Here is a 16,360-nt window from a genome sequence, read left to right as displayed (position 1 = left end):
GTTCAGGGATGCCACTAAACATCCCGCTACAATAAAGAAATATCAAGCCCAAAATGCAATAGTGCCGAGATTGAGAAACTCTGCACTGGACCTGTGCTGTCCAGGACGGTGGCCGCCAGCACGGTGGCCCGTAAGCACCTGAGACGCACTCAGTCTACGCTGAGATGTGCTGAAGTGTAAAATGTGCACTGGATTACAAAGACTTAGCATGAAAAAAAGAAGGTAAACCATTTCCTGGATAATTTTTATATCGATTGCATGTTGAAATGATAATATTTTAAAATATTGGGTTAAATAAAATATATTATTAAAATTATGCCTGTTGTTTTAACTTTTAAAAAGATGTGGACTACTAGAGGATTTAAAATGGAATTGTGGTTTTATTGTGGTTCACCCTGGACTTTTCTGGACAGTAGTGGTCTACAGCGCACTGCCCCTCTCTATGGTGGCAGAGAATCTTAAGTGCTGGTGGGGTGAGGGTCTTTGTGGTCGTTGAGACAGGACAAGGGGAATCGTCACACTGCTGCCCCCTGCTAGAGGGAGGCTGAGTCCACATCTGCCCCACTGCCTGCCCCTACCCCAGCTGGGCCTCTCTTTGCCAGGATAGAGCAATGGCAGGGGGCCTGAGCAGGAACCCTCCTTTGCTCCCCACCCCCGACTGGGAGGATCATGCCAGTCTTTCATGCTGCACCAACCATGCTCCAGCAAATAAACAGGTGGGTATGGTGACAGCTGAGGCTTAGAGACCTGAGCACTCTGGCTCCGTGCCCACTCCCTAGCGGCGCCAGCTCAGGGCTGGGGGTGGGGAAGGCAGGGGAGCTCTTCCAGCCCACCGGTGCCCCTACCACCCTCCACTGCTGTGTTCTTGTCCTCAGAGACCACCCAGTCCGCCTCTGAGGTTTACATGGGGGACAACTGAAGCCCAGGGCCAGGGGGAGGGAGAGGTTGAGGCCAGGGGCAGAGGCGTGGGGCGGGTCCCTGATCCCGGGGCTTGGAGGTATCAGCGTGGCCAGTGCCTCTGCAGAGGTGGCAGGAGACTGGTTGGGCAGGTGGGAGGGCTGTCAGGGCTGTGTGGGGAGACACATGATGGCTTCGGGGGGTCTGGGAGAGGAAGGGTGCTCCAAGTGTCAGGATGATTGGGGAGCTACAAACCATGATGGTGCCGCTGTGTGAGTTCAGCTTGAGGCAGAGAGAGGATAGAGGACCCATCTGGTGTCAGCACAGGGCCCCACCTCAGAGTCCTGCATGCCCCCTGCCCCCAGCACTGACCCCTCCAACCCTAGCAATGGGAGCATTTTAAATACTTGGAATAGAGGGGGGCGGATCAAACCCCAGCATAACCCCAGCCCTTCATTCACACCAGCCACACCTTTCCAAGGCCCTGTCCCATGTACTCAGGGAGACAGATCATTGCACTTGGCTGCTTACTGGGATTTGGGGGGAGTGGTAGGGCCCTGCCCTGTCTTCAGCTGTCTCAGACATCCCGCACTCAACCAAGTTCTTGGACAGAGAGAAGGGGAGGGAGCAGAATTCGGAATCAGGAACCCTTTCCAACAAAGTACCCCACTATACACCCTAAGTCCCTGTTGTCAGCTGGGTGGAGTATGGTCCCTCTGCGGTCTCAGAATGAACTCAGGGGAAGGCATCTGGGGACACGGAGCTCAGGGCCAGTGCCTGGGGACAAGCAACCTCCAGCAGCCCCCACTGGGCGAAATCGGAGCCTGAGTAACCTCCAGGGCCAGATTCAGCCTCAGGGCAGCTCCCTTCGGGTCCTGCCCCAGTCCCGGGCAAGTCTCCGCGGGAGCTCCGCTGAACTGGGAGTGGGAAGCAGGAGAGGGGCTGGGATGAGGTGGGTCGGAGGGGAAGTGATGTGCGGAGGGGAAGTGAAAGGGGAGAGGACGGCGGGGAAGCTGAAGGGGTGTGAGGTCCCCCGGGAGAAGAACTGGAGAGGGCCAGACGGAGGGTCACGGGTGAAAGGGAGGGTCTGCGAAAGGGGTCGTGAGGGAGGTGGGGCTGAGGCCGTGTTAGGGGGTCTAGGAGAGTCTCAGGGTTTCAGGAAGGTGGACACAAGGTTCAGGGGTTGTCAGGTTTCTGGATGAGGTTCTTAGGATTTCTGGGCGCGGGGGCCTCTGGATTAGGGACAACTCGGGCTGGACAAAGGCAGTCCATGTCCCGGAGTATGAGCGCGTCTCAGGATTTCTGGGCGCGAGATCTCCGCCCGGGCACCACGGTGGGCCGGCTCACCTGTAGACATCGGTCCAGAGGTAGGTGCCCAGCACGTACACCGCCTCCACGCGGCTCCCGTACTGCAGCCGCACGGTCCGCTCGCGCAGCATCCTCCGCGCCGCAGTGCCCGCGCTCGCTGGCCCGGGGCGGCCGGTAGTACCTGCAGCAGGTGCGCCTTCTCCAGCAGCCTGCGCCCCACGGCTGGGCTTGCAACCTTATCCAGTGGCCGGTGGGCGGGGCGGCCCGCCCCAGTCCTCTCGCAGTGGGCTGCGGGCCTGTCGGTCAAGCGTGGTCCCGCCCCTAACTCGTCCCGCCCCGCTGCGGTCGTGGTGAAGTCATCAGGGACCACTTTTGTGCTTGTTTGTTCATTCCTTCATTCAACAAACTTTCGGTGGGCGCCCAGGTGTTGGGCGCCAGGACGCGGGGCCCTGGTTCCCCTCCGGACGCCCTGGCCCAGTGGGGCAGGAAATGCAAATGTGGGAGCACAAAGAGGGTGCCCTAACTCAGCCTGGGGGCCAGGAAGCCTTCCCAGAGAAGAGGATCCCCCGAGCCTTCTTAAAGGAGGCGTTTGCAAACTGAAGGCGAGGAGAGGGAGCCGCCTGTGTAAATCTGGGTACAGCCCGATACCCACGCCCGCCAACAGTCAGATGGACCTCACCATAGGAAAAATGGGAAGCGGTGGGGATGGGGAACCCGGCAGCTGACAGGGACCAGGACGCCAATCCAAGGCATTAGAGGGTGGGAGTGGGAGCTTGGAGTGGCTGCCTCAGCAAGCCGCGGTCGGGTGTGCTCGTGAAATGGGTCTTTCGGGCTGCCGGCTGCTCCTGGACAGGAGGCTGGGCTGGGGATGGGCAAGGAAGCCCCTGGCTGTGGCTAGAGCTGGAGAGGTGGGGATTGATCCGGCCACTGCTTATGGACTGGGATTTTGGTGACACCTGGTGACTGACAGGATGTGTGGGTTGAGGGAAAGGGGAGGGGTAGCAATTAGGGCCCCAGTTCTGGCCTGGGCCACCAAGGGAAGGGGGGTGCCACACAGAGGTCATCGTGTGTCCCATAGAGGCAGAGATGTAGAATGACAATCAGTGCAGGCCTCAGCCAGCCCCACCCGCGTTCCAGCCCTTCCCCTCCGACCCAATCAGAGCGCTGTTCAGACACATACATCAGGCCTGCATGAGGAAGTGGTCTTTGGTAGCTGAGGACAGAAACTGAGGGTGGGTGGGCAGAGGCTGTGGGAGGGAAGGAGTGGGGCAGAGGGGATGCATGTTTGGGAAGGAGTTAGGGCTGATGGAAGATGGAGCTCCAGGAAGGGGTGCCCCCAGACAAGAGGGGTGAGGCCCACAAGTGCCCAGTGCAGACACACCCAGCCCTTGGACTCCAACCTTCTCCCTGAGGCGGCCCAAATTAGGAGATGGTGAAGAGCCCAGCTGCTTCTGAGTGGCAGGAATTTGGCAGGAATGTGAGTGGGGAAGAGGGAAGGCCTGAATTTTAGCCAGGAGGTCATTTGTCCCCCAAAGGCACAGCACACAGACCCAGGGACGGGCCAGTAACTTTTTTTTTTTTTTTTTTGAGACATAATTTTGCTCTTGTTGCCCAGGCTGGAGGACAATGGTGCCATCTCAGCTCATTGCAACCTCTGCCTCCCAGGTTTAATTGATTCTCCTGCCTCAGCCTCCCAAGTAGCTGGGATTACAGGCATGCACCACCACACCCGGCTAATTTTGTATTTTTAGTAGAGACGGGGTTTCTCCGTGTTGGCCAGGCTGGTTTCAAATTCCTGACCTCAGGTGATCCACCCACCTCGGCCTCCCAAAGTGCTGGGATTACAGGGTGAGCCACAGCGCCCGGCTGAAGCCAGTAACTTCTGATGAGCTCCAGGCACCGGCTGAGCACATCCTCCAATCAGGAGGAGTCTCTTGGGGGCCACCTGCCAAACTGGGACAAAACTTGTGTGGCTTGGAGAGACTTTGAGGTGCCCCCAGAGGTGAGCTCGTGTCTGGGCACCCCTCTGCCACGAGTGACTTTGGAGCCCTTGCTGTGCAGCAGATAATGGACACCCACTAGGGTTCTTACATTCCTGGGGTTCTTTCATTTCACTCACGGGGAGATTGGGGCCAGAGTGGGGGAGGACACTGTGCCCCCACTGACGGAGACCCCGGGAGGCTAATAACAGGACATTGCGCAAGGTAGTGATAACATCGGACCGCAATACCCAGGAGAGCAGGAGTAAGAGCGGGCGCTTACTGTGTTCTTTCTGTGGGTCAGGAACTGTTCCAAGCGGCGCTTTTCATGTGTTAGAGTTAGATCACTGAACCCTCCCAGTAACTCCGCCACTTTACAGATGAAGGAAGTGAGCTGTGAGCAGGTGGGGGAATCGACTCTGGGTTGCAGAGCTCCTAAGAGTGGCAGAGGGAGGAACTTGCAGAGCCACTGGGGTGGAGGCAGGGGCAAGGCCGAGTGAGGGGCAGGGGCAGAATGTTGTCCATGCTTTGCAGATGAGGAAGTCGCAGTTCTAGGCCCAGCTCGCTTTTGTGCAGCCTCGAGACATGTACCTTGCCATTCGGAACCCCATTTTCTGCCTCTGTGAAATAACTGATCCCTCAGCACGGTGTAAGGACGGTATTAAATGAGATAACAAGGCGCAGAAAATACTAGCACGGAGCCTGGCACAAGGCTCTAGAAATGAAGCCCCTTCCCTTTAAAAACTCAACTCAGACCTGGCCACTCACACTCAGGGCTCCTGCCTGGGCTCAGGTCATGATGTTGGGCCCAGAGCCTGGTGGATGAGACAGGAGTTTCCTGGTGCCCAGAGGTTTAAAATAGCTGAAGTGGTCACAGCTGTTGGTGGATTCAGGGCCGGAGGTCGCAGGCATCACGGCTGCTCCCCACTCTCCCCTGGGGTCCGGAAGAGCCACAAAGCATCTCACGGTGTCTTTTGGGGACTTAGCTCAGGCCGGTTCCTGGCACTGACCTGCACCCACCCCTCCAACACCCGCCCCTGCCAAGCCTGTGGGCAGAGTGCCTGGGCTAGGAGGGGCTCTGCTGAGCTGTTTTTTGTTAGGTTCCTTTACTGGGTGTGGGGTCTCTGTGCCAGGCCTTGGGGGAACCTGGGAAGCCACTCAAACTTCAACAGGCCTGCTTTGAGGAAACTAACAGCTCACCGAGAGCACTATACATACAATAATTTAAAAAGAAAGAAATGCACAAGTATTACCTGGTCATTGTGGAAAAGTTAAAAAACAAAAAAACAAAAAAACCAAAAACCATGATCACCCATGACCCTGGTGGCACAGATCAGTCTGAATCTGTCTGAGTATGATCTGGCCGGGCTGCCCACAGGCTGCTGTGGGTGAACACACTTCCTGAGCCCTTGTGCCATGCCAGGAGCTGTTCTGAGCCCATTCACACACACATCTCAACCTATTTAATCCTCACGACAGCCCTATGAGGTGGGAGCTATTATTATCTTCCATTTGCACAGAGGCACCAACCAGGCTGGCAGTGAGAAGCGTGGACTTTGGCCTTGGTGGACCTGGGGTCAAGTCTGGCTCTGTCCCTCACTAGCTGGGGGCCTCTCTGGGCCTCAGTTTCTTCTTCTATAAAGGAGATGCTAGGAAATGTTATAAGGAACAAGGAATAACAAGATGATACCCAGTAAAGTACTGCACATCGTGGCCTGGCACAGACCCAAGTTCCAATAGATGGTAGTTATTTCCTATGCGCATATAGTTATTTTAAGTTTTTGTAAACCTGGGCTTCTGACTACATGCTGTTTTATAACACACTTCAAAGCTTCTACAACGTGAGAGGCTGGGCTGGCTGTGGCCAGGTCACACAGAACATTGTAAGTCGTGGAAAAGGCTTTTGGGCTTTCTCTTTATGGGGTCATGGGGGAAGCCTGGGAAGGACTTTGGAAGGTGTCAACGGCACGATGTGTACTTTAGGAAAATCACTGTGGCTGCTGTGGGCAGCTAAATTTGACAAGAATTCTGGCAGAAGACCAGAGAAAGGAGGGGGTCGGGGTCTGGGCCATGGATCCCCAAAGCAATCCCTCTGTGGCCAGGGACCGCCCCAACCCCTGACTCTGTACCATGGGGACCTGCAGGCGTACCCTCAAGAGCAGATCCCCATAACCCTGGCCCTGCCTGGCCCCCTCACACTCCCTTTCCCCTGGCAAAGCCCACCCTTTGGTTTCACTCCCTTGAGAAGAGTCTCTGGGATGGGGGCATTGATTCAACCTCTGCCTCAGCTCTTGGTCCCGAGAGACATCGAGCTCAGAGGGAGGGAAGGGCTTGAGTGCTCCATCGTTCTAATACTGTGTGAGTTCAGAATGAGGAAGTCGTGTCTGTTCTGCATGCTGCTGTGGCTGTACCCCACCCGGGGGTACATTTATATATGCAGAGAGAGAGAGAGAGAGAGAGAGAGAGAGAGATTTATTTTAAGAAATTGGCTCACATGATTGCGGGGGCTGGCAAGCCTGAAATTTTGTAGAGTTGGCCAGTCAGAAATGGGGGAAGAATTGATGTCACGGTCTTGAGACTGAATCTACAGGTTGGAAACAACACGGTTTCTATGTTGCATTCTGGAGGCTGAATTGCCTCTTCTTTGGGAAACCTCAGTCTTTGCTCTTAAGGCCTTCAACTGATTGGATGAGGCCCACCAACATGTTGGAGTGCAATCTACTTTACTCAAAGTCTACTGATTTAAACGTTTATCACATCTGAGAAATATCTTCACAGCAACTGATTCAGACTGGTGTTTGACTAGATGATGGGGTGCCATAGCCTGGCCAACTCTACACAGAAAATTAACCATCACCACGCTGAAAGGTGGGCTAAGGCTTTCATTCATTAGGTCGTCATTTATGGAGCATTTATTTCCTGCCTGGCACCTGTGCTAAGCACTTTGTGTGTGTTATCCCATTGAATTCTTGCTACAATCCCAGAAGTAAGTATTTTTACTACCCTTATTTTATACATCCAAGGGTAAGATGACTTGTCCAGACCAGGATTCTATCATTAGTCAGTGAAGCAAAGCTAGAAAGGTGAATTCTGGAGAAGATGTAATAAACCAGTTGTCTGAAGGGCTGCCAGGTGGCCAGAGTAAGCCCGGGAGGTCCTAGACCCATTTTTTCCAACATGTAGCCACTGCCACATGAGGTTCATGTGGCTAATCCTAACTGACACGTGCTGTAGGTGTAAAACAGTGGTCCCCAACCTTTTTGGCACCAGGGACCTGTTTTGTGGAAGACAGGTTTTCCATGGATGGGGGTGGGGATGGTTTCCGGATGATTCAAGCTCATTACATTTCTCGTGCACTTTATTTCTATTATTATTACATTGTAATACATAATGAAGCAATTCTACAATTCACCGTAATATAGAATCAGTGGGAGTCCTGAGCTTGTTTTCCTGCAACTAGACGGTCCCATGTGGGGGTGATGGGAGACAGTGACAGGTCATGAGGCATTAGATTCTCATCAGGAGCGTGCAACCTAGATCCTTCGCATGTGCAGTTCACAATAGAGTTTGTGCTCCTATGAGAATCTAAAGACAACGCTTTCCTTGCTAGCCCACCGCTCACCTCCTGCTGTGTGCCCAGTTCCTAACAGGCCACAGACCAGTAATGGTCCATAGCCCGGGGGTTGGGGACCCCTGGTGTAAAATACACACAGGTTTCAAGGAGTTAGAAAGAGAAAAAGAAAGTAATTTTAAAAATAATTGACTCCATGTTGGAATGATAATATGGTGAATGTATTTCATTAAATGCAAATGTATTATTAGCTGGATGTGGTGGCTCACGCCTGTAATCCCAACGCTTTGGGAGGCTGAGGAGGGAGGATCACTTACATTCAGGAGTTTGAGATGAGCCTGGACAACATAGCAAGACCCCACCTCTACAAAAAAAATTAAAAATTAGCCAGGCATGGTGGTGCACCCCGTACTCTCAGCTACTCAGGAGGCCAAGGTGGGGGGAATCTCTCGAGCCCAGGAGGTTGAGGCTGCAAGTGAGAAGTGACTGTGCCACTGCACGCCAGCCTGGATGACAGCAAGAGCCTGTCTCAAACAAACATCAAAAAGCCCAAAGACGTATTGTTAAAATTAATTGTATCTGTTTATTTCAGCTTTAAAAAAGATGTGGTTACTAGAAAGTGTGGTTAACTGTGAGGCACACATTTGTGGTTGGCACCATTTTTCTTTCTCTTTTTCTTTTCTTTCTTTCTTTCTTTTTTTTTTTTTTGTTTTTTTGAGACAGGGTCTTGCCCTGTCACCTAGGCTGGAATGCAGTGGCATGATCTTGCGTCACTGCAACCCCCGCCTCCTGGGTTTAAGCGATTCTCATGCCTCAGCCTCTGGAGTAGCTGGGACTACAGGCACGTGCCCCTGTGCCCGGCTAATTTTTGTATTTTTAGTAGAGACAGGGTTTCGCCATGTTGGCCAGGCTGGTCTCGAACTCCTGACTTCAAGTAATCCGCCCACCTCAGCCTTCCAAACTGCTGGGATTACAGGTGTGAGCCACTACACCCGGCTGGTTTGCATCATTTTTCTATAGGTGGTGCAGATCCAGACGCCTCTAAACGGTTAGGCAGGGACTTGTGCATGATTTTTCTGGGTCGAGCCTGGGCACAGCTGGGCACAGTAGATAAATATTTGGTGAAGAGAGTGGAATTGCTTCAGAGTTCCCAGAGGGCAGCAGTGGGGTTAGAGCAAGAGTTAAAAACAAGTAACACACGAAGGCCTCAAGAGGCGGAGACCACAAGGTGGCGCCAGATCCCCATCTTGGAAGCAGGGAGGAGGCGCTGGCCGGCCTGAGCCCGAGAGATTGGAATGCCTCCGCCTCTGTCCCACCCTACTCAGCACCTTCCTTCAGCTTTTGGGACTCTCTTTGTCCTGATGGTTTGGGTCAGAATTCAGGGGCCACCTTTGTGTGAGGTCAGTGGCAGGTCCCTTAGACTGGGAACTTCTCGCTGGAGAGAGGGGCAACTGAAGCCCCGAGAAGGATGAGTGGGGCCCAAAGAGGGGCAGTGCCCGGCCCAAGGGCGCAGAGCCAGTTGGTAAAAGAGGGAGGTCTTTTGTGTTTCATCCTTCAGGCCTGTCCTGTTACCTCAATGCCTTTGTCTTGTGAGCCTGGGTCGTTGATTCAATTTTAAAAAACACTTAATAAGCAAATCACAGAGTCAGGTGCTGTGTGGCAGGCGTGGGGACATAGGTCCATCCTTATGAGCAACCTAGTGGGAACAAAAAACATGCACGGCTGCTCACACACACATGCACACAAACACGTGCACACACGCACACTTGCACACACACATACCCTTGTGTAGGAAGAACACCACGCAGTCATTTACAACCACATTGGAAGAAGGCGCTATGATCATTTCTGCCATACCCCATGAGGTGGTCACATTTTCCATCTCTAGAATCGGTCCACCTGGATTGACATCCTAGCCCTTCCTGGCTTAGGAGACCTTGGACAAGTCATCTCACTTGAGTCTCAGTTTTCTCATCTGTGAAATGGGAGTTAATTATGACACCTCCTTCCCAGGTGGTTGTGAGGTTCAAACAAGATAATAGGCCGGGCGTGGTGACTCACACCTGTAATGCCAGCACTTTGGGCGGCCGAGGCAGGCGGATCACGAGGTCAGGAGATCGAGACCATCCTGGCTAACATGGTGAAACCCCCGTCTCTACTAAAAATACAAAAAAAATTAGCCAGATGTAGTGGTGGACGCCTGTAGTCCCAGCTACTCGGGAGGCTGAGGCAGGAGAATGGCGTGAACCTGGCAGGTGGAACTTGCAGTGAGCCGAGATCGCACCACTGCACTCCAGCTGGGGCGACAGAGCGAGACTCCATCTCAAAAAAAAAAAAAAAAAAAAAAAAAATAGGCTGGGTACGGTGGCTCACGCCTGTAATCCCACTATTTTGGGAGGCTGAGGAGGATTGCTTGAGCCCAGGGGCTTGAGACCTGCCTGGGCAACGTAGCAAAACCCTGTCTCTATGAAAAATACAAAAATTACCTGGGCGTGATGGCATGTGCCTGCAGTCCCAGCTACTCAGGAGGCTGAGGTGGGTAGATCGCTTGAGCCCATGGAGGTTGCAGTGAGCCAAGATGGTGCCACCGCACTCCAGCCTGGGTGATAGAGCAAAACCCTGTCTCGAAACAAACAAACAAGATAATACAGAGACAGGGTCAAGCACATAGAAAACGCTCGGTCCATCCAGTCTGTGGTTTTAATGGCCCTTACTCAAGGCCGCTGGTGGACAGGGCGGCAGCAAAGGCGTCAACTAAATGCCCATGAGGGGCCTTGTGGGGTGGCTCATGGCTATAATCCTAGCACTTGGGAGGCTGAGGCAGGAGGATCACTTGAGCTCAGGAATTCAAAACCAGCCTGGGCAACATAGACCCCATCCCTTAAAAAAATTTAAATACCAGGGAGGGAATGTATGAGTATCTGGGTGTGGGTTCCCCCGACACAGATCCTGAGACAGAAATTCAGCATAAGTTGTTCATTTGAGAGTCAGTCCCAGGAAATATTGATAGTGGAGTGAGGAATTGAGACAGTAGAGATTAGGGAGTCGACAAAGAGTGCAGTGTCAAGTGATTGAGGGCCATAGGCAACTGGAGCTTGATCCCACTGGGGGTCTCTGGGAGACTGTGGAAAAAGAAACTTAGAGTTATTGCAGTGAGGAGTGAGGGAGCTGGGGTATTTATCCTCCACCAGTCATGTGTCCAGGGCTGTGCTTGGATGGGGTGGGGTGGAGTATTTCCCCCGCACTTCAGGTCTGTTCCCCACAGGTAGATAAAACCTTCAGGCAGAGATGCCAATGCTGTCCGGAGTCAGGCTCTTGTGCAGTCTTGGCTTCAACAGAAGAGGAAAGGTTAATACTAGCTAAGGCAAGAAGGGAAGGCTTCATGGAAGAGGTGGCCTTTGAGCTCCCCTTTGAAGAACAGGTAGGAGTTTGACAAGCAGAGGTAGGGGAAGGACGTTCCTGGCAGGAGGCAGAGCTCAGCCAAGTGAGGGGAGTGTGGAAGCTCAGGGGACATGTGGGGTAAATTGTAGGAGGAGATTTTGGGTATAAGACCAAGAAAATAGTCTGGGGCTAAGCCGTGGGGGCCTTCAGTGCCAGGCCACAGAGCATTCGACTGGGTTCTGTGGAAGGAGAGAGCCATGAAAGGGAGGAACCCCTGAGTGTTGGTGAGAATGGGTTTCAGGGATTCTGAGAGCAGGTGGGAGGCTGTGCTCTAGGTGACAAGTGAAGAGGCCCTGATGGGATGGGACAATAGGACTGGCCTTTGAGAGAGGCAAACTGAAAGTTAAGGAATTTTCTGGGGCAGATTCTAGAGATCTTGGAACGTGGAGGCTTCTCTGCCCTTCCCCTATTTAGAAGCCTCAGATGAGCTCCTCCCTGAGCAATGGGCATGGCTGTGCATACACGCAGCTTCCAGCAGGAGACGCCAGGAGCAAAGGTACCTGGCGCAACCTCTCAGAGCTTAAGGAAGGAAGGAAAAACGGGCTCACTCTGAGGAAGTAATGACCCGGATCCCATTCTTTGTCAGGGCAGGGAGCTTGAGGTCTAACAGGACGCAGTGGAGAACCCTGGAGCTGCATTTGAATCCTAGCGCTGCCTTTTCCTGTCTGTGCCTTGATGCTCCCATCTATAAAATGGGGGTGATGAAAGTACTTTCTTCCTGTGATCGTTTTAAGAACGAAATGAGATGATGCACATAAAGCCCTAGCACGTAGTAGGTGCTTAGAAAAGGGTCGGCGTTGGTTTGCTGCTGTTGTTATTGGTGGGCAGGAACTGAAAACAGGCATTACCCATGCTGGCTGAAGCCAGCCTGGTCTGTCTGGAGAGAAACAAGTCACTAGGGCCTGGCTTGATGATGTCTGGTCTATTCAGACCTTGTGGTGACCCTAAGTCTCTGGGCAAGTGGGAGGGGGAAACCTGCTCTTAATTTTCATGGCCATCGTTACATGACTGTGAGTGCTGATTTTTGGCACCCTTGAGGCTTGAGGCTTTTGTGTCAAGAATGGATTATCAGTCTCCTTTGGTTTTTGGCTGGGAGCAGTGGCTCATGCCTATAATCCCAGCACTGTGGGAGGCGGAGGCAGGCAGATCGCTTGAGTTCAGGAGTTGGAGACCAGCGTGGGCAATATGGTGAAACCCCATCTCTAACAAAAATGCAAAAACATTAGCCGGTCGTGTTGGTGTATGCCTGTGATCCCAGCTACTCCAGAGGTTGAGGTGGGAAGATTGCTTGAGCCTGGGAGGTAGAGGTTGCAGTGAGCCGAGGTCGGCCACCGCACTCCAGCCTGGATGACAGAGTGAGACCCTGTCTCAAAAAAAAAACAAAAACAACAACAACAAAAAAAGGATCTCCTTTGGTTTTCAAAAATTATTATTCCACTTACTGTCATTTCAAATTCAACAATCCCACTTTAGCTTTGAGTTCAGGTTAAAAATCTTCTCTTATGGACAAATTCCATGTTTTTTCTTTTATTTGCTAGAGATGGAGTCTCACTATGTTGCTGGTCTTGAACTCCTAGGCTCAAACAATTCTCCCACCTCAGCCTCCCAAAGTGCTGGGATTACAGGCATGAGCCGCTGTGCCTGGCCTATATGATTCCACTTCAATGAGGTGCCTACAATAGTCAGATTCACAGGGACAGAAAGTAGAAAGGAGGTTGCCCTGGGGGCTGCAGAGAGAGGGCAATGGCAAATTGTCATTTAGTGGGCATAGAATTCTAGTTTTGCAAGATGAAAAGAGTCTTGGAGATTGGCTACATTTAACAACGTGAACGTACTTAACACTGCTGAACTACACACTTACAAATGGCTTAGATGGCACACTGTACGGTATGTATATTTTACCACGATTAAAAATTAAAAAAAAATTTAGAAAAAGTATTCTTTTAAAATATAACAACTTTAGTAGGCCAGGCATGGTGGTTCATGCCTGTAATCCCAGCACTTTGGGAGGCCAATGCAGGTGGACCACCTGAGGTCAGGAGTTCAAGACCAGCCTGGTCAATATGGTGAAACCCCGTCTCTACTAAAAATACAAAAATTAGCCAGGCGTGGTGGCACGTGCCTGTAATCCCAGCTACTTGGGAGGCTGAGGCAGGAGAATCGCTTGAACCTGGGAGGCAGAGGTTTCAGTGAGTGGAGATCGCACCACTGCACTCCAGCCTGGGCGACAGGTGAGACTCTGTCTCTAAAAGAAAAAAAAAAAAACTTTAAAAATTTTTAAACTGGCTTGAGCCACCGCGCCCAGCCCCAAAATTATTATTAAATTATTAAAATGCCTCAACTGAATATTTGGTTCCATTTATAATCTTGGCGAATTAAACATGCATGAAAATATAATGTAAAAGCTGTCGGAACCCCCCAAGACACTTCAGCCTTGAGAGAGCTGTGACAGATCTGAGTCATGTGCCTCTTGTTCCTCAGATTGTAGATGAACTCGCTTTCTTATTTTTCTTGTTCTGTTCAATGACTGGAGAGAATTAAAGAATGTCAGGGACAAACCCCTCCTACCTTCTTAATTAATGACCCTGTGACTCATCCACTTCCCCTTTGTTGTCCTGCTCTGCGTGGAACAGATGCCAGGAAACGCATAGCTATCATACCCTTCACAAAAAATGTGAAATGTACCCTCCCCGAAAAGAAACACTGCCCATAACCAGTCAAATGGCTGTAACTGTGCACCAGCCTTGTAGGAAAAATGCTGTAATCCGGCTAAAAATTCCTCTGTCCCTGCCTCTATAAATGAAACTGTCACTTCCCTACTTCGGAATGCTGAGTTCATTACTTTGGAGTTGGGGTATTTGGGTGGCCATCCTCACACCTTGTGCTTGAATAAACTCTATTTTGTTTTATTTTAGTGTTTTTTATATTTTATTTTATTATTATGATTTTTTGAGACAGGGTCTCACTCTGTTGCCCAGGCTGGTGTGCAGTGGCACAATCACGGTTCGCTACAGCCTCAACCTTCTGGGCTCAAGCAGTCCTCGCACCTCAGCCTCAGTAGCTGGGACTACAGGTGTGGGCCACCACACCTGGCTAATTTTTAAAAGTTTTTGTAGAGACGGTGTCCCACTATGTTGCCCAGGATGGTCTCAAAGTCCTGGACTCAAGGGATCCACTCACATTCAGCTTCCCAAAGTGCTAGGATTATTGGTGTGAGCCGCTGTGCCTGGCCTAAACTCTTTTTAAATTATACTCTGACGCTCTTGGTTATTTCAGGTTGACACATATTTAAACATTTTTAACTGCATGTATAAATTTAATATATTCAATTTCTTTTTAAAATACTTCAGTTGCCTTAATAACAAACACAACGTTCTCAAGCACTTAAATTATTCTTAGAAATCTGGTAACGTATGCTTATCATGAATTTAAATTTTTATAACTTTTTAACACTTCTGACAAACATAGTAAGATTTCAACTTAAAATATCGCAAGTCTAAATCAATCAATGATTCATTTGTGCATTTTACTTTATTTTTGAGATGGAGTCTCACTCTGTCACCCAGACTGGAGTGCAGTGGCACGATCTCGGCTCACTGCAACCTCCGTCTCCCAGGTTTAAGTGATTCTCCTCTGTCAGCCTCCCAAGTAGCTGGGATTATAGGCATCCACTACCACACCTGGCTAATATTTGTATTTTTAGTAAAGACAGGATTTTACCGTGTTGGCCAGGCTGGTCTCGAACTCCTGACCTCAGGTGATAAGCCTGCCTCAGCCTCCCAACGTGCTGGGATTACAGGCGTGAGCCACTGTGCCCGGCTTCATTTGTGCATTTTAAATTAAAACCTTAAGACTGACCTTTTATTCACACAGACTATGGGTGTGCAATCTTTTGCCTTCCCTGGGTCACATTGGAAGGGGAAGCATTGTCTTGGGCCACACATAAAATACAAATACACTAACACTAACAATAGCTGATGAGCTAAAAAAAAAAAAAAAAAAAGAATTGCAAAAACAAAAATCTCATAATGTTTTAAGAAAGTTTGCGAATTTGTGTTGGGCCGCATTTAAAACCACAGCTGCATCCAAAGCCACTGGCCAAGGGTTGGACAAGCTTAACATAGCCCATATTCTCTTAAATATTAAAAGCATTTCAAATTCCAAAGTTGAAATTGTTTGATTCTCTGCATCATTTCTTTACTCAATTCTTGTCAAGCTTAAAAAATGAGAGCCTGCTAAGGCAATGATGTTGTCACACCAAGAAAATTTCGAGATTAGTTTTCCAACCCATTTTTGGAGTTCCTACCTCCTCTAAGATTCCTTAATGTCCACGGAAACTTCAGGCTTGGATGGAGGTTTTGTCCAAGGTCTTGATAGGACACAAGTCCTATTGTTAGTCATTTAAACAGGATTTCCCATAACCTAAAAAGGGCGGAGACGTAGCCTGTGTCCCCAGGCTTCGGCATATGCATTTCTTATTTCTTAAGTCAGATTTGGGGCTAAGTAATACCGTCCCAGGTGGCTTCACCACTAGTTTGGATTCAGTTGGTGTTTTAGTCCACTTGGCATTATAGGAATACCTGAGGCTGGGTAACTGATAACGAAAAGAGGTTTATTTGGCTCATAGTTCTGCAAGCTGTATAAGAAGCGTTATGCCTGGATGACCCAGGCTTGGCAAAATACTAAAAGCAAGAAAAAAATAAAAAAGAAGCATTGGTGGGGTGCAGTAGCTCATGCCTGTAGTCCCAGCACTTTGGGAGGCCGAGGCGGGTGGATCACCTGAGGTCAGGAATTTGAGAGCAGCCTGGCCAACATGGCGAAACCCCATCTCTACTAAAAATACAAAAATTAGCCAGGTGTGGTGGTGGGTGCCCGTAATTCCAGCTACTCAGGAGTCTGAGGCAGGAGAATTGCTTGAATCTGGGAGGTGGAGGTTGTAGTGAGCCGAGACTGTGCCACAGATCTCCAGCCTGGGTGACAGAGCGAGACTCCATCTCAAAAACAACAACAACAAAAAGACAGAAAGAAACATGGCGCTGGGGTAGAGCCCCAGAAGAGACTCTAAGGCAGTGGTGAGGGGAAATGTGGGGCTGGAGCCCCCACAGAGAGTACCCACAAGGGCACTGCCTAGCACAGCTGGGAGAACAGGGCCACTGCCCTCCAG

The 16,360-nt window shown here is 50.7% G+C and overlaps 1 protein-coding gene across 1 annotated transcript in view; it reads right to left on the bottom strand.

Moving 5' to 3' along the window:
* Positions 1-2,400, bottom strand: part of PADI2 (peptidyl arginine deiminase 2) — a 51,803-nt gene extending 49,403 nt beyond the window's left edge. Inside the window, 1 exon segment of the mRNA NM_001265783.1 lies at positions 2,245-2,400. Coding sequence (NP_001252712.1) covers positions 2,245-2,336 — 92 coding nt within the window. The 5' untranslated portion in view covers positions 2,337-2,400.
* Between the last annotated feature and the right edge of the window lie 13,960 nt (positions 2,401-16,360).

The sequence above is a fragment of the Macaca mulatta genome, chromosome 1 (assembly GCF_049350105.2).
Source record: "Macaca mulatta isolate MMU2019108-1 chromosome 1, T2T-MMU8v2.0, whole genome shotgun sequence".
NCBI classification, from domain to species: domain Eukaryota; kingdom Metazoa; phylum Chordata; class Mammalia; order Primates; family Cercopithecidae; genus Macaca; species Macaca mulatta.
Note: the sequence above shows the minus strand (reverse complement) of the source record. Positions and strands in the feature narration are given on the sequence as shown.